The 22,630-nt window shown below is 41.5% G+C and overlaps 1 protein-coding gene across 2 annotated transcripts in view; it reads left to right on the top strand.

Moving 5' to 3' along the window:
- Positions 1–11,539: 11,539 nt before the first annotated feature.
- The window catches only part of SLC12A2 (solute carrier family 12 member 2), a 59,670-nt gene continuing 48,579 nt past the window's right edge, over positions 11,540–22,630 (top strand). The window contains exon 1 of one of the 2 annotated variants that reach the window (XM_085214546.1): positions 11,540–12,267. In XM_085214546.1, the coding sequence (XP_085070672.1) occupies positions 11,707–12,267 (561 nt within the window). In that variant the 5' untranslated portion in view covers positions 11,540–11,706. The remainder of the gene's footprint in view (positions 12,268–22,630) is intronic. The other variant, XM_085214545.1, reaches the window with a different exon arrangement.

Here is a 22,630-nt window from a genome sequence, read left to right as displayed (position 1 = left end):
GCCACTGCTTATAAGATTATAATGGATTTGACTGCCACTGGTATTAGTAATTTCCCAGATGAATTTGTGAGTGGAACAAAAATGTGGAAATGAAGACAGAGAGGGTATTGTATGTTAAAAATATCCACCTCCACTTACACAAAATACATTTGATTCATGCTGTTATCTTTCAGTGCCTCAGTTTACCTATCTGTGAAATGGTTCAGGTCCACTAATAAGGCACTAATATACTTCTCCCACTTACTAGTTCCCTTTCTTGCCACATCCATACCATCTTCTGAAGATGAGGGGAGAGAAATAGTTATTAAAACTGCTTACTAGGATGTTTACTCAATTCTCTCTCATTGCTTGCTAAGTACGTCTGAAGAATACAAGTTCTCTTATGCACCTATCCTCAGCAGTGCAGTAAAGGCCTATCTTCCTTGACCAGACACCTAGAATCTCAGCTCCTGATATTTACCAAACCTCATAAACAATACAATTACATGCATATTTCTCCAGGCTTCCATCCTCTTAACCTTAACTCCCATTTAGATGGGAGTTAAGGTTAAGAGAAATTATATTATAAAATGATAGAAATAATGTAATCTTTCTTTTCCATATAATTAATTTCCATTAATTTAATTTTTAAGCTCCTTAAAATGTAACTCATGAACAAACATGAAAAAATGCATAATGAACAGATAAATAATACTTCATTCTGTTGTTATATGGGAGACTTTTAGGTTATCCTTTTAGAGGAGAGTATAAAGATTTCCATTCAAACAGTTAGACATCTCCTTGCAGAATGACCTACTCAGTTTTAAGTGGTTATTGTACTCTATTTTGTGAAATATGTTTCTGGCATCTAACAGTGAGGACCTGGAGCACAACTGTGCTTTTCTAACTATCTTCAATAGCGTCACAGAATTACTAAGTATCTGTCTTCTTGGCATAAATTTGGAAGTAGACAGGAATGAAAAATTCTCATTGCGCAGAAGCATGTAGGACATGCAAATCTCTTTGGCAATGCCTAGTCATTTTCCCATTCTTGTTAAAAAGCGTGTTAGAATATCTGTTGAATGGTGATAAATCTCATATCTAAGTGAATTTGACTTAATTTTTATAAGATCAATATACAAGACTTTGCAAGTTTAAGCTGTTGAAGTGCTACAGATAAGAAGTCCGGTGATTCCACAGGAATGTAAAGCAAGGAAATTATAATTGAGATATGACTAGAATCAAGTAACAGCAGACAGCAGCAACAAATAACTAAAGAAAGATTTGTAGTTACATTTTACAGTTAAGTCATGAAAAGGTGGTAAAATCATCTTAACAGTTATTGTAAAACAATAGTAAAATAAATCTATATGAAACTGTCAACTTTGCTTTGGTTAAAGAGGCTGTGAATGTGAAATATCACACTGTTAATTCTTGTACATTCTGCTGGTTGTGAGTTGTAGGATTTTCCTGTTCTCCTGTTTTTGAGAAAACAAGATGCAATCATCCAGATGTTCTTCATCTAAGCAGTTGATCAGAAATTATATAATTTTTTTGCTTCATTTTTTTCATCTGACAATATCCTTAATAAAGGAAATACAGAAATAAGTAGAAAGTAGTGACATGGGTCAGTCATTTATCTACTTCTTGACACAGAAAACAGCATTGGCACAGACCTGTGAAGGAGAAGAAATTATAAAAATGCTTGACAAAGAAGAAAAACACACACACACACACACACAAAGCATTGTTTATTTATTTATTTAACACTTTAATTCTTTTTTTTTTTTTTTCCACCTCTAATTTTACCAACAACAGTAAAGTACAAACAGTGTCATGATACTTCTTGGAAATGTTAGATGATTTACAAAGAGAATAATAACTTCTAAATATGTTATGATAAGGCAGGATAAAAACTGTGTTTTCTGGACAATGAACAAAGTAGGCAAAGTGAAAAAAGCAAATTGAATAACTGTAGCATAAATGATTGGTAACTTACACTCCATTTTGGTAATAAGGTCTTATAGAACATAAATTAATAGACTGTGATAATACCAAATGAAAATTAATTGTATGAATACAATGTGGTTAGCTGGCCTGAGCTTCTGGAAATACAGGCATTTTGTCTGTGAGCTCTGGAGGGCGGCTGGCCAAACCAGTCCCTCAGGCTTTCCTATATAGTGGATGCCTACTCCAGAAGATGTCCATTTCAGAAGCTAACGAATGGAATACAAAGATAGAGAAGTTACTTAGTTTTAGGAAGATAAAATAACCAAGAAAAGAAAAGAAACATTTTGAAAATGCAACTCAACAATCACTTAGATACATTCCTATAGGAGTGTATCACTCATCATTGTTTTCTGGCTATCTCATCTATATGCTGAGAGTCATTTCCAGTTTGATGTTTGATATGTGTGTAGGAACTGCTGAGTCATGGTCTGAATCATTCATTGAGCACCTGGGGAAAGGATGCAGTCAGCCTTGGGAGCACAGGTGAAGGCAATTCACCTGTGCAACCAGAAGGGGTGGAGCCTGGCTGCACCTCTCTTTGACCTTATTTAAGGGCTGACTGGCACTGGGGAAGGATCTCTAGTTGGAGTTCCCTACTTGGGGAAGCTTTCCTCTGCAAACCTAGGATCTTCTGATATGGGCAGATAATCTTCTTCCCTTCCTTTATCACAGCTCTCTATTGTACCAGTCCTTTTGTCATTGCACCTTTGTTTTAATGCCTTTCCCATTGTACTGATCTGTCTAATTGCTACAAGACACTTGTACCAGAGATCAAAGAGATGAATTTAGAAAAGAACTAGATCACATGAAATGGACTTAGTTCATGCAGAGGTGTCAGGAAGGAAATATCAAAGCAGGATCCTGGCTCAGAATGAAAAAGAAGGATTTCGGGTGAAAAAGACTGTGTGAGGTCTATCCTGAGCTACTTCACTGCAATCTGCGGGCATGGTTTGGACTTAAAATTAGTACTCTAGGGACTGGAGTGAGCAGTTACTGAGTATTCAGGCTATGCATGTTTCAGCAGACACTCAATGTTTTCTTGCACCTTTGCCTATTACCAGTTTCTTTAGAGACTCACACAAGTACAAATGATTAAAACTAGACACGAAATAAAAGAAGATAAATGAAGAGTACTATGCTGAAGGTACAACAGGCTGAACACAACAGCCTCTCTGCTTGCTTATATATTTACATTTTTAGAGTTGTTGCAATATGCTCATCTGTATTCTCTGAGACTGAACTTCCTATAACCACAGCAGCTTAATATAGTAAGCTCTCTTTCCAGTCTGAAAAATTTCTTTTTCCAAATGCATAGACACACTGTAAGTACACAACAAAATTTTCAAGTGCCAGGAGAAAAATAATGAGTTAAGCATTTCATGCTCTGGAAAATTAAAGCTAACACAATTTAATCTAATTTTTTCAAATGTGGACCTTGGCAGCAGTTTCTAGAGGCCATGGGTCTCTGTTGGTCTTGACCAAACTGATAAGGTAATGGGAAGAAATGCAATCTTTTAGATAAAGAGACAACCAGAACTCTAAACTAGTATACTAATGCTGTTGTTCACAAACTCAGGACAGGGAGCAAGATCTGAACTCCCTCCTCCAGTTACTGAAAAAATGTAGTATCTTGTAAAAATTTTCATTTCTAGATGGACATGAAGTACATGCACACCTCATTCCTAAGCAAATGCACTGTTTAATATATATTAAAATTGAAGTCCGTTGAAGAAATCATCCAAAATCTCTCCTGCATGTCAGACTTACGCATTAGAAATAGATAGGATATTGTTTGCCAAACTGCTTTCCATCATATTTGAAAATCACAGCTGTCCATTGAAGTCCTCACAGAGTGGAAAAAGGGAAACATTACTCCTATTTTTGAGAAAGGAAGATCTGGGAAACTACAGGCCATTGAGCCTCACCTCTGTACCTAGGAAGATGTTGGAACAGATCCTCCCAGAAGCTATGTTAAGGCACATATGATACAAAGAGGTGATTCGAGACAGCCAGCATGGCTTCATGGCTTTGGTGGATGGGGGAAGGGTGATGGATGCTATATACCTGGATGTCTGCAAAGCCTTTGACGTGGTCCCTCACCACATCCATCTCTCTAAATTGGAGAGGCATGGATTAATCAGAGGTGATTAATCAGAGGTTCAGGCCGTGATTCAGCAGCCCCATACACGAGGTATTTATACACAATGGGGGAAGATCTCCTTGAGAGCAGCCCTGTGGAGAAGGACTTGGGGATCCTGGTGGACGAGAAGCTGGATGTGAGCCAGCAGTGTGCACTTGCAGCCCAGAAGTGAAAGGTGAGACGGGCCCCATAAGGGAAAGTAAAAGGGCAAGAAGGCTTCACAGTGACTGAGAATAAAAGGGGTGAAGAGGAATAGTTAGAGATAATTTATAGAAGCAAGAATGCAGAGCTTGTTAGAAAATAAGGGATGGCAGATACTGTATCTGGGATAGTGGGGGGGAGGAAGGCCATAAAAGTAAGGGTTTGAGAACAGCCCAAGGACATTTGGCAGGGAGGTGATTAGATATCCACAGGGCAAGAAGAAACCAGTTTCGGAGGATGCCCCCCCGAAAGGCCAGGAGTTTACAGTGAGAAAGGTCAGAAACCTTTGCGAAGAAAACAACAAATCTTCATCCCACGACCCACTGTGCACACACAAGAGGGGAGGGCCTGCATGCTAACAAACTCTTGGGGGTGTAATGAATATGTATCTGAATTCCGGGAAATCTATTGATTACGTATTAGTTTCGCCTATATCTGTAGCATGATTTCTCCAGACAATGAGCAAGTTAGGCAGATCTATCCCCCTTGCACCTGGTGTCCACACAGTACTGAATAAACCGTACCTGCTTTGTAATCTTACTTGGGTTACAGAGTTTGATTCCGCATGTCAGAAGGCCAACTGTGTTCTGGACTGCATTAAAAAAGGGGTGGCTAGCAGGGAGAGGGAGGTGATTGTCCCCCTCTACTCGGCTCCTGTGAAGCCCCATCTGCAGTACTGCATCCAGGCCTGGGGTCCCCAGTATAGGAGGGACGTGGGGCTCTTGGAGTGGGTCCAGAGGAGGGCCACTAAGATGACGAGAGGGCTGGAGCACCTCTCCTCTGAGGAAAGATTGAGGGAACTGGGATTGTTTAGCTTGGAGAAGAGATGGCTTCGGAGAGACCTCATTGTGGCCTTTGAAGGGAGCATATAAACAGGAGGGTGAATGGCTGTTTATGAGGGTGGGTAGTGATAGGACGAGGTGGAACTGTTTTAAACTGATACAGGAGAGGTGTAGGTTAGATATTAGGAGGAAATTTTTCACAGAGAGGGTGGTGACACACTGGAACAGATTGCCCAAGGAGGTTGTGGATGCCCCATCCCTGGAAGCATTCAAGGCCAGGCTGGATGTGGCTCTGGGCAGCCTGGTCTGCTGGTTGGCAACCCTGCACATAGCAGGGGGGTTGAAACTTGATGATCATTGTGGTCCTTTTCAACCCAGGCCACTCTATGATTCTATGAAACGCATGGATAGAACAAGAAATGTTCCTGAAACTGTTCCTCTGCGACATCTGGCTGGCATACAAGGTTTTTATTTATTAGCATCTTATTCATAGGATTTGTCTGGCAGTTTTTCAGAAGTGTTATTGCAATTTCCTTTTTTTCTTGTAAGCTAGGATTAATATAATACAAAAACAGGTAAGTTGCTACATGACATTGAAGGATTTCATCCAGATTTCTGAGAAATTACTTAAAACACTCATTTGGTTTAACACACACAATAATAATAAAGAACCAAATAAACACCATGTTGATACAATATCAATATTAAGTATGCTTCTACTTGTGATGGAAGCAAAAAGAAGGAAGAGAAGAAGATACAAGAAACAGAACAAAAAGAGAAAGAATCATCAGACCATGCATTGACTGGGAAAATGTAACAAAATCATGATGAGGAAACATTTTTAGGTGCTATCAATGAGTGTATCAGGGAGTGATTAAATTGTTAGTTTAAAAGAGGGAAGCAACATTACATTTCAAGAAGCACACAGGATATGTTTCAGAGTTTTAATGTTCAAGAACTGCATTGCCAACAGTAACTGTAGGTTGCCTTGAATTTATATCCTTGGAAAACAAAAACCCAAAAGTATGCACCAAGTCCCCATATCCTCAGATCTGTACTCAACAGAAAAAACATGTGATAAGGAAGCGTGTAAAAGACCAGGCTGGAGAGGAGACTGTGCTATGTTCTTACAGTTGGTGTACAGTTGGTATGTTCTACAGTTGGTGATTGATAAAATACACTGAATTGGAGAGAGGGAGGAAATCTATACCACTGATCAATAATTACATGAGAAATGTAGAATGGAGACAGGCACCAGACAGCTGAAAAGAGGCAAGTCACTAGAAGTCATTCTCTGAAAAGCTGAAGTTGTGTCCAAACATATCGAGAGAGAGAGACAAAACAAAAACAAATCAAAAACAAAACACCATGAGCTTGAGATAATAACCCAAACAGAATTTGCAGGAAAATAAAACAGTAAGATAACATCTCACACAATCAGAACAGGAGGTCTGTTTAGAGTCTAAGCCTTGATGATTAAAAAGAGTACTTGAAGATAGAGCTGTATGAGGCAGGCAGAATGGTCATCTGCTTGCACTGTGGAAGAGGTGAGCAAGGTTCCCCTTCTGGAACCCTTCTTTGCAAGGCATGAAGGAGGGATCTGCCTGAACAGCGGTGAGGCACTGGGTCCAAACACCATTCAGCCCTCAGCTCTGGAGAAGCTCAGGGATTAAACTGCTGAACTACTAATTCTGATACACAGTACATAAAGAGCAACCTAGGGCCTGAGGTCATGCATTTTGGAAATATGATACCTAATTTTAACATTTTGAGAGATCTGTGGATATATAGGCTTGTAAGCCTGGTAGTATCTGTTACCAGACAAATCATGAGAAATTATAACAAAGCATGGAATCAGTGGCCAAGCAGGTAAATACAATTTTTGAGGTGTCCTGTATCTTCTCTTTTGTAATGCCACTTGTAGGAGATTTGGAGCCTGCGAAGGAACTCAAAACTCATACTTCAGGAGTATACTGCTGACATTCACAAGCATCTATGTAAAGTTTATTCAAGACTATTTATTGTAGTTTTCTGGAACATTTTCAAGAACATTTCTGGTGAAGGGCTCTTATAAGGAATCTTGGAATAAGAGGGATGGTAAGTGTTTTGATAAATAGCTAGTTCAAGGTAGGAAAGAGAATAGGACTAAGTGGTCTGTTTGCAAAAATGAAAAAAAATCCACAGTGGACTCACAAGTTGGAACACTGTGCATCTCAGAAAGGACCTGGTAGAACCACAGAGTAACAATGATGTGTAGAACAATATCCATAGGTGGATGGAATTCGTTACAGTTCTGCTGGGAAAAGAGGCAAATGGGGGAGAGATCTAGTCAAGGTCTAACCAACCAATAGTCATAATGCCACAGAGAGGCTGCATTTTCCAGTGTTTCATACTGGGTATCAGGAAAACACTGTGGAGCACCCAGTGAAGTTAGCAAATGGCAGATCCCGAGCCAAAAAAGGGTACACATAGAAAACCAAGTCACAAGAAGTTGCAAAAACTTAACACTGCTTAACATCAGGAGGAAAACAGGCAGCTCCATGGAAGAGAAGGCACCTCTGGCTTGTCTAGTCCATTAGCCACAGCATCTTTCAGGCTGGGAAAGTACCTGCAGGACCTGTGCTTGCCCTGCCCTTAGACAGCCTTTCCTTTGTGACCAACTGCTTCTGGTTGGTTACTGAACTAAATGAGCTCTTTGCCAGACCCAGGACAGCTGTTCAGCTTCGATTTTCTTATGTTCAGGTTCATATACATGTTAGATTACTTTTAGTAATGCTGACGGTCATGCTGACAGGACTTCTAATGTCCTTCAGTGTCAAAAGAATACATTTGTTGATGAAAGGTATCTTTGGTAGTAGCCATTGAGCCAACTGCATATGGTACTTCCTCCCATGTGTGTGTGCATTTAAGAGTGTGTATTATATATCCACATGCAGGTTGTAATTTAATGCTCCTTAAGCAGCCAGAACTGAATGTGGAACTTTCAATAGTGCTTTTGCATCTTTGACAGGATGCTGAAGCCCTTCACAGTGCTACCGTCCACAGTTTGTAAGTAATAATGGGTGGTAAATAATCTTAGCTAGTATTGGAGTAATTTAATTCTTATTTTTATGTACTGCATTGTTTTTATTTTATTTGCCAATGACACCCAGGTTCCACTATATTTTTAGTGTTTTAAGTACTGCTATGCCAGAAAACATTTATTTAAGAGCTTAAAGTGAATATGCTTTTTTTTTTTTCCAAAATGCTTTTTTTTTTTTTTGGATCAATGATATTTTATGTAGCAGTCCAATTAGGATGTTTGTGCACCTTCTATTCCCATTTATTGTTACAGATTCTGTCACCTTTCTCACAGGGTATGTGAAGCTCCAAGATCTTTATGAAGACTCAGTCTCTTTACTTGTCTGTTTCCCATACAGGGGTATTTCTTAATCTCTTTCACGCTTTCATTTCTGAGTAGCCTGCATTTTACTTATAGATCTCCCTCCTATTCTTGGGTCTTCTCTTTCCCTGTCTGCTGTGTGGACTGCAATAGTGTCCCCAAGTCTGCTTTCACACTGAGATGGGATACCATAGAGATAGACTCAGACAGGCTTGAGCAGTGGGCATGGGAGAACCTCATGAGGTTCAACAGGGCCAAGTGCAAGGTTGCCAGTACTGTGGCAACACCCACAATCAGTACAAGCTAAGGGATGAAAGCATTGTGTACAGCCCTGCCAAAAAGCACTTCGGGGGGCTGGTAGATAGCAGTTGTTATGGCCCTCAATGGCCCTCACCACCCAGAAAGCCAACCATATCCTGGGCTGCAGCAAAAGAAGCAAGGCCAGAAGAGCGAGGGAGGTAATCCTGCTCCTCTAATTGGTACAGGTGAGATCTCACTTGGAGTACTGGGTCCAGATGTGGAGTCCTCTGTAGAGGAGAAACATGGACCTGTTGGACCATGTCCAGAAAAGGACCATAAAAAATGATCTAAGGGACGGAATGTCTCTCTTATGAGGACAGGCTGAGAGAAGGCTCCTGATGACGGCCTTTAAGTACCTAAAGGAGAAAGAAGGGGACAGACAGCAGGGTCTCTTGCGATAGGACAAGGGGAAATGATTTAAACTAAAGGAGGGATAGATAAAGACTGGATATGAAGTTTTTTACAATAGAAGTAGTGAGGCACAGGATCAGGTTGCCCAGAGAGATGGTGGATGTCCTGTCCCTGGAGACATTTAAGGTCAGGCTGGTGTGGCTCTGAGCACCCTGATGGAGCTGTAGGTGTCCCTGTTCATTGCAAGGGAGTTGGACTAGATGGCCTTTAATGATTTCTTCCAACTCAAACAATTCTGTTCATCATCATCTCACACCACAAGATGAATGCACACACACTTCACTTGCTAAGAACTCTACACCCTGTCATTTCCTGTCATTCCCATGAGGGTCTCCCCGATTTGGATTCACATGCTCCTCAGGACTTCTCTGTGCCCCACTTTCTTCCCACCAGTGTACTCCTCTCACCCAGTAACCTCTTCCTGCTTCTAAGAACACCACCATTCTTTAAGCTTGTTTACCAGGGCTCCATCTGCCTCCACCCACTACTCTCAGGCAGGGCTGTGGCTTCCCTCAGTACAACTGAGGGAAGGGCAGGCAAAATGTTTGAGCACTGCAGTACAAACGTAAGGATAAAATGGGAACTGACATTAAACAGGTGGTAGACCTTCTAAGTGTAATCAGTACCCATCTAGCAATACACATGAAATACTGCTTGATTTAAAACAGCAAACTACCATGATATAAGCTGACCATATTCCTTTGCATACAGCGATTCAGGAGATGTTTCCCTCTGCTTTCCTACTGTTATTTATTAGTACAGAAAAGTGACAGAAATTTGTTAACTATTTCCAAATCACTTCCAAATCCCTGACAACAGGGCAATTTCTTCACAGGTATGCACATCTGATCTTTATGCCTGCTAATGGAAAATGTTGGGTTTTATATGCATATCACCAGTTATTAAAGCAGTGTTCATTCATCACAGAATCATAGTTTGCTTCCAGTTTTGAGCTGAAGATCTTTATTCTGACATCTCTTTATCATCCACTCCTTTTGAAGACCTCATCAGCTGGCAGAAGCCAAACTTTCACTACGGTTTCACCTTTTTACTTCCCAGCTCACTTGCTGATTTTCACAATTATACTTCATACAGCGTGAACATTTCCTGAATCCTGTCTTCTGTCACGTTCTGGAGCAAACCAGGAATTCCTCAAAAAGAAACAAAAAAATGTGAATTTTGTTCTCTTGTTGAAGTTGTTTGAAAAGGAAACACTGAGAAAAGGATCAGTGCCCCCACCTCCTTTGTTCACTCATTCCTCATATCAAATTATTTTTTTGAGAAGTGGGAGGTGGGGGGGGAACTGTCGCCTGACTGTCCTCCCATTCTGAGCTATGATTTGCACGTGTATAAAACCTATAGCAATGAATAATGACAATATATGGGCTGACCTGATACTGTAGAGCAGAAGGTTTTCACATCACTCCGAAGTTCCCCTTCAAGCCTCAGAACTAACTTCCTATGTCCTAATGGGTTGTGCAGGCATCTTTACTGATACAGAAGGATTAGTCACTTGCGGCACAGGACAGAGGAAGGAGACATTACTGGTACCAATTTATGCAGGGAGAAGTGCTTTACAGAAAGGACTCCACAGTGCCCGGAAGACATCTGGAGGCCGGCAGGGGAGCGCAGTGTTCACCCACTCCCGCTCCGAGGTGACCTCGTGGGCATCCGCAGTGCAGGCAGCTCCGCGCTGACCCATGGGCACACACCTTTCTCCGCGCACACTTATCCGAGCCGCACATGCGGATCCCCCCAGGTCCCTTCACGGCCGCTCCGAGCAGCGATAGCGCGGTCGGGAATGATCCAGATGCGGCTCCAGACCGCCACGCCGGCGGCTGCGGTGCCGCCTCCGCCCGGGGGCTCCGGGCCGGAGCCGCGCTCCTCTCGCGAGACAAGGCCCCGCGCCGGCGGGCTCGGCGGGGCGGGAGGGCCAGGGCGCCGCGCTCTCCCCCGCCCCAACCCCCACCCCGGGACAGCTCCCCGCGGGGCGGATGCAGCGGCTCCGCCATCGTTTGGTTCCGCGCGGTGCCGCCGCCGCCCTCTCCGACAGCGGGCGGAGCCTGAGGAGCGGGCGGCCCCCCGCATCCCGCCTCCTCGCGAGCGGGGAAGTGAGGGGCGCGGCCAGGCCGTTCCGCGTCCCAGTTCCTCTACCCGCGGCGCGGGGGTCAGGTGGAGCGGGCGGGGGGCGCAACGAGCGCCGCTTCCTCCCTTCTTTCTCCGGCGGCGCGGCCGCTCCTCCCCGCGCCGCGCTGTCAGGCGGCGGGAGGCAGAGCCGGACGGAGGGGGCGGGCGGCGAGCGGGGGTCGGGGGCGGCGGCCACGCCGGCGGCGGCAACATCACCTGGCGCTGCGGCGGGGCGGGGCGCTGCGTTGTCTGCGGCGCGCTGCAGCCCCGGGCGCTGGTTGGCGGCTTAAAGCAGCGGAGCCGCCGCCGCGGGGGGTGTTCAGAGCTGCCTGAGCCGCTGCCGCACGCACTGCTCGGCAGCGCAGGGAGCAGCCATGGAGGGAAAGCAGCAGCAGCCTCTTCAACGGGAGCCGGGCCCCGGCGAGCTGAAGGTGCCGGGGGCTGCGGGTGTAGAGCCGCGCTCTGAAGGGAAAGATGCGGGCGCCGACGCGCCAGGCAGACCGCTGGGACCCACGCCGAGCCAGAGCCGCTTCCAGGTGGACCTGGTGGCCGAGGCGCCCCGCAGGGCCAACGGAGAAGTCGATGTGGCGGGGAAGGGCAGCGAGGAAGCAAAGGGCCGCTTTCGGGTGAATTTCGTCGACCCGTCGGCCGGCGATGAGAGCCCCAGCGAACTCGGCGGTGGCGGCAGCTCGGAGGGAGCCAACGTCAGCTTCCAGAACGGCGGCGACACGGTGATGAGCGAGGGCAGCCTGCACTCCGGCGGGCACCACCACTACTACTACGACACCCACACCAACACCTACTACCTGCGCACCTTCGGCCACAACACCATGGACGCCGTGCCCCGCATCGACCACTACCGCCACACGGCCGCGGATCTGGGCGAGAAGCTGATCCGGCCCAGCCTGGCCGAGCTGCACGACGAGCTGGACAAGGTGAGCGGGCCTCGGGGCGGCCCCCGGGGCGGCGGGGCCCCCGGGACGGCGGGCCTCCTCCCGTCCATCCCCTTGGTGGAGACGGAGCCCGGCGGAGCACTGCGGCCGTACGTTCCCGGGCCGTGCTCTGCAGCCCGGGTAGCGGCGGCCGCGGATGAAGCGGTTTTCCGTTCGCTGCCAAACAGGGTCTGCGAGCTCTACGGGGCATCGCCGCGGGGAGGGGAGTGAAGGAGAGGGGAGGGTGCGCGTCTCGCCGAGGTGCTGCAGGAGGAGGAGGCTGCTGCTGCTGCGGGTTTAACGAGAGGTAATCTCAGGGCCGTGTTGTGAGGGGGGCGTTAAAGTACTACAGCGCTGTTTTCTTGCAGCCCCCTGGGTTCTGGCAGCGCGCTGGTGTCTGCGTATCTCAGTTGGTTTTTCCACCGGTCGATTGGAATGAGGGGGCGTGCGGACCGCATCCTAATGAATTGAGGAATGTTACGTTTCCAGAGCTCTTCACATCCCATCTTTCACTCCTAGTCAGTCAGGCAGGAATTCCATGAGAAAATGTCGTCTCTGAAGACTCCGGTGCTTCAGACCCTCATTAGGCAGCTCAGTGCGTCCGTATTCATTTGTGCTGTGTTTTTTGTTTCTGGCGATTCTCCAGCTATGTTTTCTGGAAACACAAATATCTATTCTAATACAGGATTGTTTGGTGATGCAAGGAGGTGTCTCCGTGGCACAGTTCTGATTAGATAGCACAATGCTCACTAACAGTAGCAGCATAGTCTTATTGTCTGTTAGATTTGCTCAGGACTGATGCCCGTTAGTCTGATTCTCAGTTAGTGCAAAGTCGACCAATCACTTTTTGTGAGGTTAGAGTCATTATAAGTAAGCCATATTGTCTATGGGAAACGCACTGAACTTCTTTCATATCTCTGACTTCAGCTCTATGCTGGGATGAGGAGCAGAAAGGGAAGGGCTGTTGGATAACTGTGTCCTGTAAGCAGGACATGCCCTGCAATCCTAAACTTGGCAGGCAGGTATTCTGTGTGTTTATATTGCTGCAGCCCAGCAAGCTCTTCATGATACTGTTAAGGCATTTTGATGCATAATGTAACAGTCTGGAACTGTGCTTTCTATAAGCATCCTTTATTCAAATTTATAATAAAGGATAGCTAGAATTGTTCTTGATAGGTTGCTTTTGGACAGGGTCTCAAAATAGATAAGTTGTAAACATTGCTGAACTTAAAGTGCTAATTTCTAAAATGTCTTTAATTTGTTCAGCAGAATGGATAGGTGTCTAAGATTTTTTTTTTAACTTGATGTTTTCCTTCCAACTTCTTACGAACTTGAAAAATTAAACCCTCTAATCAAACAGTGATTTTTCTTGTACTACTGTAAGCTGTATTGGTAGCAGGGCAGTTGATACAAACATCCTAGCAGCACTGATTGCAATGTATGCTAAGTAAAGATCTGTTGTTTCCCCACGAAAATGCTTCTTGTTCCTCAGGGAACTGCCATTCATTTTCTTTGCTTTGAATAGCTTCTTAAACCAGTGTACCAAGATTGGCTGTTACTTTACATCAAGACTGATCTAGAAGCACTCACCAGCAGTGTGTTTGCTGCTTGAATTCAGCTATTTCATCTTACCCTCGGTCTGCACAACACTTTTCTTGCTTCTCAAAAGTGAGTGCATGTTGACAGGCAGTGTTTCTGCAATGCTGATGCTAGTGTCCATGAAAGAATGTATTTTGTATTTTTTTTACAGCTTTGTTTATATCACATGTCTAACAGTTGTTCTGATTCTGTTCTCACAGAAGAGCCCTGCTTGAGGAGGATGCGGTGTTTGAGGAAGATGCACATACGGAAGGAATACTCTTTTTGCAAGAGTTTGTCTTATGAAGATAGCATAGGTGTCAGTCCAACCACCTAAGATATTGTTTGATCATTCTTACAGTAGGAAGGGATTGTTTTCAGAAGTGGCTGTGGCAACACAGCTGGATGATGCTTCAGTACTGAGTGGATGGATTGCATATCTTCTCTCTTATTTTAAGCTCCAAGTAATGGTCTTGTAACTTATCACTGGCTGCAGATAGCCAAGGCAATTGGTATGTTGCTTGTCTGCTTGGTTTGTGTTAATCTCTCTTGTAGAGGGAGTTTGATACTGTCACAGTTGCTAATGTCACAGATAAGGTGATGCAGAAGCATCAGTCTCCAGAGACTTAGAGCTGTGAAGATGGTTATTATTAACAAAGAAGGGAGAGGGAGACAACCTTATGTGCTCTGCATGATTTCGTTGTGTTTACGGTGGGGTGCACTGCCCTGCTGAGGATTTTTTTTCTTAAAGCTTAGGAATATGTTTTGCCTAGTAAAGTAAAACTATAGCTTGTAAAAGACATTCCATATGCCTTTGTCTTCCTCAATGTAAATGTGCTGTAACATCACACGCCTTACAGTTCCAGAAGGTAAATGCTTTTAAAGCAGCTAGAATTGGATTGGTTAAGTTATCTACTGGCATACAAAAATGTATGGTATTGCCTTAATTGGGGAGATTATTTTTGAAACAAGAAACTTCACAGTCTGTGAATTATTCTGATTTAATATTTGCCTTTTGTTCAGCCACTTAAAACTCTGATAAGTGGTGTGTAGACCAAGCCCTCTACTGGTAGCTTTGTTCTGTTGTTCACTAAACACTTAATGAATGTGTTAGCCTGTACCTTGACAGGCTGTAAGATGGTGATCTCAGAGGACAAACTTTACCCCGCTATCCAAATTAAACTGGGAAGGAAGAAAAAAAGCATTCCTTCAAAAACAGAAATGTGCCTGGCTGTCTTCTCCACAGAAAGTCACACATCTGTCCTCTGAACTGGAAAACAAGTAAATAAAATGTTACTGATAGTCTTAGTGCAGGGTCATGTGAAATCACAGGGTTGATTACTTTTTCTAATTTTTTAATCAAGTTGGATGACGAGTTCTTTAAAATATCCTCTTTAATTTTTATTTTGTTGAAGAAACAGTGCAGTTTATCTTTCAATTTAAAACGCTGGGTACAGTAGAAAAACTGCGTGGCACTAGTTTTTTTTTTATAAGGATTACATACTCTCTTGAAAATGGTGAATGACTGCTGCAACTTTCTTCTAGTTCTTGGTTTGTCTCTGATAGTCTGTGAAGAAGACAGAGCTTAAGATCCGTAGGAGACTAAGACAATTCTAGGCTATCCAGTTAGCTGATGATGTAATGTGAGGTCTGAAAACTGCTTTCTCCTTGCTGCCTTTTTGTAAGGCTGGCTCCTGCAAGTAGGATTCTTCTTGCAGCACCTTGCTGAAGGCTGTTGTCAATCATGAGGCCTCATAGCTCTTGAGTTACTGTGATTTAATTCAGATCACTTCTTATCTTTTTTGTTCTTCTTTATATTTGTAAGCAGTACTCGTATTTCTTTCTGAACTTTAGTCCTACCAAAATAAAACATGAGAAGTTCTCTTAAGCTTTGTCACTGTACTTCTAGATATCCTAGAAGCTTTCCATTTGTAACTGTTCTTGCTCCCAGTTTTTTGAAAAGTGGTGAACTCTGTGTTCATGAGCTTGGATGAAGCTTTACTAGCTTTGTGCAAAATGGTGTTCTAATGATTTTAAAATCTGCATGGAAAATTCTCATTTATCCTGGTACCACACAACTTTTTTTTTTGCCTTGATTGTGATAACTAATAAACAGCTATTTTCAGCAGCAGTTAGTTTTGTGTTAGTCCTTCAGACTTTGTTTTATAAGGACAGTTTGTATTTTGCAAAATTATGTTGCATTAATCTTCTTTTATCTGATCTTTGTGATGTCTTTAGTCCAGAACACTGGTAGAATAAACTCTTGAACAGTCATTAGCAAACTGCTCATATTGTTCTTACTACTTTTTGTTTGGTTCCAGAGAAGCTGGAGATGGTAGAGCTGTTAACAGGCTCTAGTTTGAAAATGCAAGTGTAGGTTGCTGCTGGAAGCATACAAATTCTGCTTTGTCTTGTGGTTATGTATTTCAGCAACTTTAAGTTGAATCTGGAAACTGGTGTGGCTTATACAAAATAACAATTCCCTCCTAAAATTGGCGATCTTTTCCTGTGCCAGGGGTTGACTCCCTGATAGACTACAACAGTGGTCACCAAACTTGTTTGATTCTGCAGCTCGCAGTAAAATAATTTTGAGTTCATACCCACAGTTTACGTGCATTTCTAAATTAAATAATGTACTACTTTATGTAATATACATAATAAAAAAAATTAAATTCTATTGATTAATATTAAAGGAAAAATACTCTCTTCCACATCCCAGTGGATTGTCCTGCAAGTCTCTTGGGTTTCATGCACCCCTCCTTGGAGACTTCTGCAGTACTCTGAGCCTTATGAGCACTAATGTCAGAAGAAAATGCACACTAACTTTCTGGTAGAGTACAAGGAAGTGAGGAGACTTGTTCAGAAAAACGTGATTTTTAATAAGGTGGTCTTTGCTTTCATATCATCTGTGTCAGTAACATGTTCAAGATCAAAATGTGAAAGAACATACTGATTTCTCTCTGGATAGCTTTTCTTTCAGCGTAAGCTACATCACAACAGGTTAAAAATGAAGGTGCTGCAGAATGAATATGAATCTTCAAATTAACTTTCTTCCCCCTTTGGTACTATATTTGATCAGATGTCATTTGATTTTCATTCCTAAAGAGTATTCTTGCAGAGAAGGATGTTGGCAAGATCACTGTCTTGGAGTAATTTAAACAATTGTGCTGCATCTGCTGTTGTATCGTTCAGATTTTTTCCTGAAGTCCTATATAATATTCAAATAGTTTGAGCAATCACAAACCCATTATTCCTGCTTCTCTTTTTGTCATAGATAACAGTAATTGTAGTATGTTCATTTGCAACTATTTAAAAAATGTCTTACTGGTGGACTTAAAATTGTTTGCCTTTTAGTATTTTGGAAATTATCCAGTTCTTGTAGCTTGAGCACGTGGAACATCTTTGATTGATTTCTCCACTTCAGCATGTTAATTATTCCTGATAAACTTAATGAATTGTTTTGTGGGTTTTTTGTCTCTCTATAAAAAAAAAAAACACATTTTCTCTGGACAATAAACTTAACTCACTCACAGATGTAGTGAGTAAAAATAAAAGAAAAATGGACCTATCCAGCTACTTTAACAAGGAAGCTCACCTTATGTCTTCATTTCCCCTGTTAACTTCCTCAAATGAACTGCTTCTATTTCAGATTATTCAAACTTTTGAATTCAAAGGAAATAGCAACATCTGTTGCAGCTGTGAAGGAGTCAGTGCCAGGTTAATGTTTCAACTTGCTTGGAGGAGTTTATATGGTAGAGAGATCCCCAAGACCATCCTGTGCAATCTTGCTATTAAGCAGTAAGCAGTTTGGCAGCTTTGACTTGAATATAACACTATGCCAGTACAAATGTTGTGCTTCATGGTAATAGCTGTGCTCTGTGGTGGCTTAGGATACTGTGTAGTAAGCTGCATCTGTCACTTCGTAGTATGACATTAAAAATTTAATCACTGATTAACTGATTTTTTTCAATTACTTCACTGGACTATTTAGTCTATTATAAGAAAATGGGTTAAATGTAAGTTCTCTGCCTGGAAACAGACTTAAAATTAGAAACTGAAGAGTTTTTTTTTTTTTAAACCTATGTCTGCGTACTGCGCTACACTTACTCCTTAATCCCTACCTCTTGAGTGGGAAGTGCATTGTGTTCTGTTTATCAGAAATAGATGATAATTGAAAAGCAAGAATTCTAAAAATCAACCTTTTAGAAGGATGGACTGTAGAAGATGACTTGGGAATTTGCTGTATTAAAAACAGGTTCTTGAGCGAGACTGAAATAGGGATTCTCCTGCATTTATGAATAGAACATTGTATTATTTGGACTGTTCTTCAGTGTTCAAAACTGCTATGCCAGTGGCTTGCTAATAGGATTTGATTTGGCTCTTATGTAATTTAATACTGCATCTGCCTCATTATGGAGAAAAAGTAAGTTGTATTAAAAAAATCTGAGAGAGACCTTTAACTGTTACATGCATTAGACTTTTTTTTTTTCCCAGATAATCAAGTGAAAACTGCTTTTGTTCAGAACCTTGATTAGTTTTCCTGAGGAATGATTTTTCTTTTCATGTCAAATAAGTACAACTGTTTGACAGTCATTCATTGTACAGTGATTCTTTTAAAAAGGATCAAATTCAGTGGTGCAGCAGGGAAACCAGTATGATTCTGGAGAGGACAGGAAAGGAGTTCTCACTTCGAACTCTAATGTTCTTCACCAGTAGATCCTAATGCTCTGCTGTTAAAACTTGTAATAACTGCAAGGGTAAGATTTGATCTAAATCAGAAAAGAGTTTGGTCATATTTATACCGAAATAGAAGCTTTTACTGTAATCCATGAAAACCAAGTCTTGATCTGTGAATTAGGCTACAAGTATTTCTTCCTCTTAAAGCTGGGCAGATTGGTTACCTCAGTGTTTGTGTGGGAAGCGATGCCTCTGTGTTTTGTAACTTGACGTTAAAGATAAAATTCCCATTAACTGGAAGTGGAGACACTTTCTAAATCTTCCTTTTGCTGGAAAGTTGTTTTTATTGCCTGAGTCAGTTCTTCCTTGAGAGGAAGGGCTGACTTCATCTACCATATTTCTGGGAGTGTGGGATATGAGCACTGTAGATATACCATGGGATAGAGGTCATCTTTTGTTTCTTTTATTTTGGCATGTGAGCTCACTTGGGGTATTCATGTTGTGTTATCCTTATGGAGGGATCTATGAATCAAAGTATGAAAATGTAGAGAGATGTTTATCTTGGTACTTTTACAAAATGTTCTTTCTCTCTATTATTTCTAGCATGAATGGAATGTATTTCAGATAGGTACACCGGAGTCCAGTCTCCTGCAGTTTTCAACAAAACTTGCGTCTTGTGTAAGATGCTTGGAAGGATTCATTCCTTCTCATTCCATCTCACTGGCTGCAGGCTTTCAAATCTCAACCTTTCCTTGGATAATAGACTTAATTGCTTACTCACAGTCCGTTGGATGTTCCTCTTCAGTAAGTGAAATTCCTAATGGAGTCCAAAGACTTAAATCTTAACTTCTTTCGCTGACATTATGGCCATTAAAAACTCTTGATGCTACCACTGTTTCCAGATGCACTGATGAATACTCTCTACTTGGAGAGAGACCTTGTTTTGATCTGATATTTAGGAAAGAAATGTGACTTTATTTTCTATTTTTGGGCTAAAACCTCAAAAACTTCTAGTAATGCAGTAGAGGGAGAAGGAAAAAGAGGTAGTAGAATTAACCTTGGAATATGATGCAGTGTTCTAATGTCAGTTTGGTCTGACACTACAAATTTGTCTGCAGAATATTTCTGTCTTTTGCCTGAATTTGTCCTTTGGTAAGAACCTTTGTTTTAAATCACGGTTGTATAACCTTTTTGTTTGCCTAGCCTGTATTGATTGAACAGGAATTATCTTGGGCTACGTATAAAATATATAACATAGATAATGTGTATAAGTAGAGAAGCTTCCTCTTTGATATATTTATTCTAACTCTTTGAAGCGTATACTCTTATCTGTTTCAAATTTTATCATAACATATCTAACTTAGTATGTTGCTTTCTTGCAAAAAAAAAAAAAAAAGTGGCTGTTAAATACACAATTCCTGAAGTTAGGGCTCTGCTCTTTGCCAGGCCCATATTCCTCTATCATGAGCTGAACCAGGGCATATTTGCATCAGCCTGGACTGCCTCTGGATCTTTTTGAATGATTTCCTCTACATTGGTGAGCACCAGGTCCAGTAATGTGTCATCTCTGGTCTGTCCAATACCTGGACCTGGAAGTGGTACTCAGAGTACACTAGAGGTTTCCTGGATTGCCTGTGGCTCACCATACTTTATTTTTTTTTCCAGCAGATATCTAGGTGGTTCAAATCCTCCATCAGGGTGAGAGCGTGCACATGAGATTTAAGTGGTAGTCTGGTTAATAAGATTCCTATCTGTCTTTTAGTAAGTATACCATCTTCTGAGTACTGTGATTTACTCCTAAGTTGAAATCAGTTGTTTGAACAAACTTCTTCATTAACAGTCTTGCTTGCAAGGTTAATAATTCCAACTACTAGGTGAGAGCTGGAAGGAAAAATAAATGATTCTCTATTCCTTTGAAAAAAACCTCAAGTATGAATGGCTCTTAAAATTGGGATATAAGGATATGAATAAATATGCTCAAATATTGTTTAATGTTTGTGTAAGAGTAGTATTGAGTTGCATGACAGTGAAATACAAGCTGATAGCAGTGATGTGGAGTTGGGTAAATCTTCAGCTGACATTTTAATTGTAACTATAAATTTCTCCGTGGTTAAAATTGCTCCGCTTAATCAAAGTACTACAGGCTAATTTCAGTTTAAGATAACAGTAAGATACTCTGTTGTTGCAATCTCCTTTAAAATCTTTGGAAGTCAATGCCAAAAGTATTTGCTGCTATATTTTAAATATGTAATTGTGAAGAGGATAATGTAACCAAAGCACTTAAGTTTTTTGGTGTCTTGGCTGCAAATTTGAAAACAACTTCCTTTAATTGAAACTAGTATCCAGTGGTTGAATCTGTTCATGTTTCATTCCATGAATCTTTAAGAACAGATCGTGTTTCTTCTGGTTAATTAATCTATTTTGCAGTGGATAAATTTTGGGTGCCATTTAATGCTTTAGCAGGTTTTTTTCTAGGTTATGGCTGTAAAGATAAGCAGTAAGAAGCACTGCTTCAGCCAAATCTGAATACTGATATATACTGAATAGTTCTGCATTCTTAGTAGGAGGGAGGGCTTAGTAAACTCATTTTGTCCTAGGTGAAAGCAGTGTCTAACAAAACTTTAGGATTAATGCTTCTGAAACAGATCAGTAGAGAGCATAAATAATAATATACTCTCCATATGAGTATTAACGTTACCTTAAGTGTGTGGTGTTAGGACAAAATATTTTTTGAATAATTACCTACAGTACTTCTTTCCATCGGATTCTGTTTCCACTACAGAGATCACTTGAAAGCTGTCAGAACTGTAAATATTATTCAATTTTAGTATTAAAAATCTGTTATGATTTGTTGTTAGTCTTCAGAGCAAAGCTATCAACTGTATCTGAACCATTCTTAACAGTAGTAGGCTGAAGAACTGTTTGAGAATTAGTGTCACCAGATCCAGTTAAAGTTTGGAACTGTTTTTTTTTCCTCTCACATATTTAATCACTTAAATACCCTGTTTTCACAGGCAAATTTGAAGTTGTTCTTGATAAATGTTCATGCAAATTTATCACAAGACTTTTTTTTTCGGTCCCTGGAGAACAGTGTATTTAACATGGCTCCATGGAGATTTACAAATTTTGGAAAGGAAACTCAAGACTTTGTTTCTTAGACCGGAGAAAACCAGGGAGATAAAACCGTTAAAACATGGGAACAATTTTTTGAAGACCCTTAAGCGGAAACTGCATGTGTCTGTATTACACAAACACTAGCATGCTGCAAACAGAGTTTTAAGAGCCAGCTTACTCTTTGCTGATATGGTATCACATTTGCATATATTTGCAGTTATATTGGTACAGCAGTTGTCTCTGCACAAGAGTTGTACATTTTTGTCAGCACATTATTCCATGCTGCTATTCCATGCATAAAATAAATTCAGTGCTGCTTAAATTTTATATTCAGATCATCAGAAATATCACAAGTGATGTGGGAGGAAGAATCTAAAAATTCATTCCAGAAGGGAAAATAGAAGGTCTGTTCCCTCAAGAAAGACTTTTTTTTCCTAAAAGAGAAACGTTTTGTCACTCTGCTGATTGTTTGATAAACTATTCAAACTCTCATTTTCTTCTTATCTGTACTCTAGCAAAAGTATGCCTGAATTAGAAAAGCAGTAACAAATAGTAGTTATTTTTTCTTCCCCATTGTTTTGAGCTTTGTCAATTCAAAAAAACTTTGTGCTATCTATAGTGACAAATGCCATAGTATTACCTATATGCAACTGCAGAGTTGTAGACATTATAGTCATAAGCAGCTCATGTAATGATACTTTGATTCTTGAGACAACTGACATGCCACGTCTGGATCAATACACTGTACCAATCACTTCCTTCCTCTAAAAGGAATTTCTTAGAAATGGTGGTGCCAATAGAGTTGACCTTTTCTTCGAGAAGCTGAAAGCTGCATTGAAGACCTGTAGGAGATGTGTGAGGAAGAATTCTGTTGTCAATGATTGCTACAAACATGAGACCAGTAGCAGATAAAAGCACAGTCACTATGCGTAGGTTTTGGTGGTGGTCGTTAATGAAAACGGAGACATGATGTTAAATCCAGCTGTTGTGCCTATAC

Source organism: Meleagris gallopavo, chromosome Z, assembly GCF_905368555.1.
Source record: "Meleagris gallopavo chromosome Z, MGAL_WU_HG_1.1, whole genome shotgun sequence".
In the NCBI taxonomy this organism is placed as follows: domain Eukaryota; kingdom Metazoa; phylum Chordata; class Aves; order Galliformes; family Phasianidae; genus Meleagris; species Meleagris gallopavo.
This window is presented reverse-complemented; position numbering and strand designations above follow the sequence as displayed.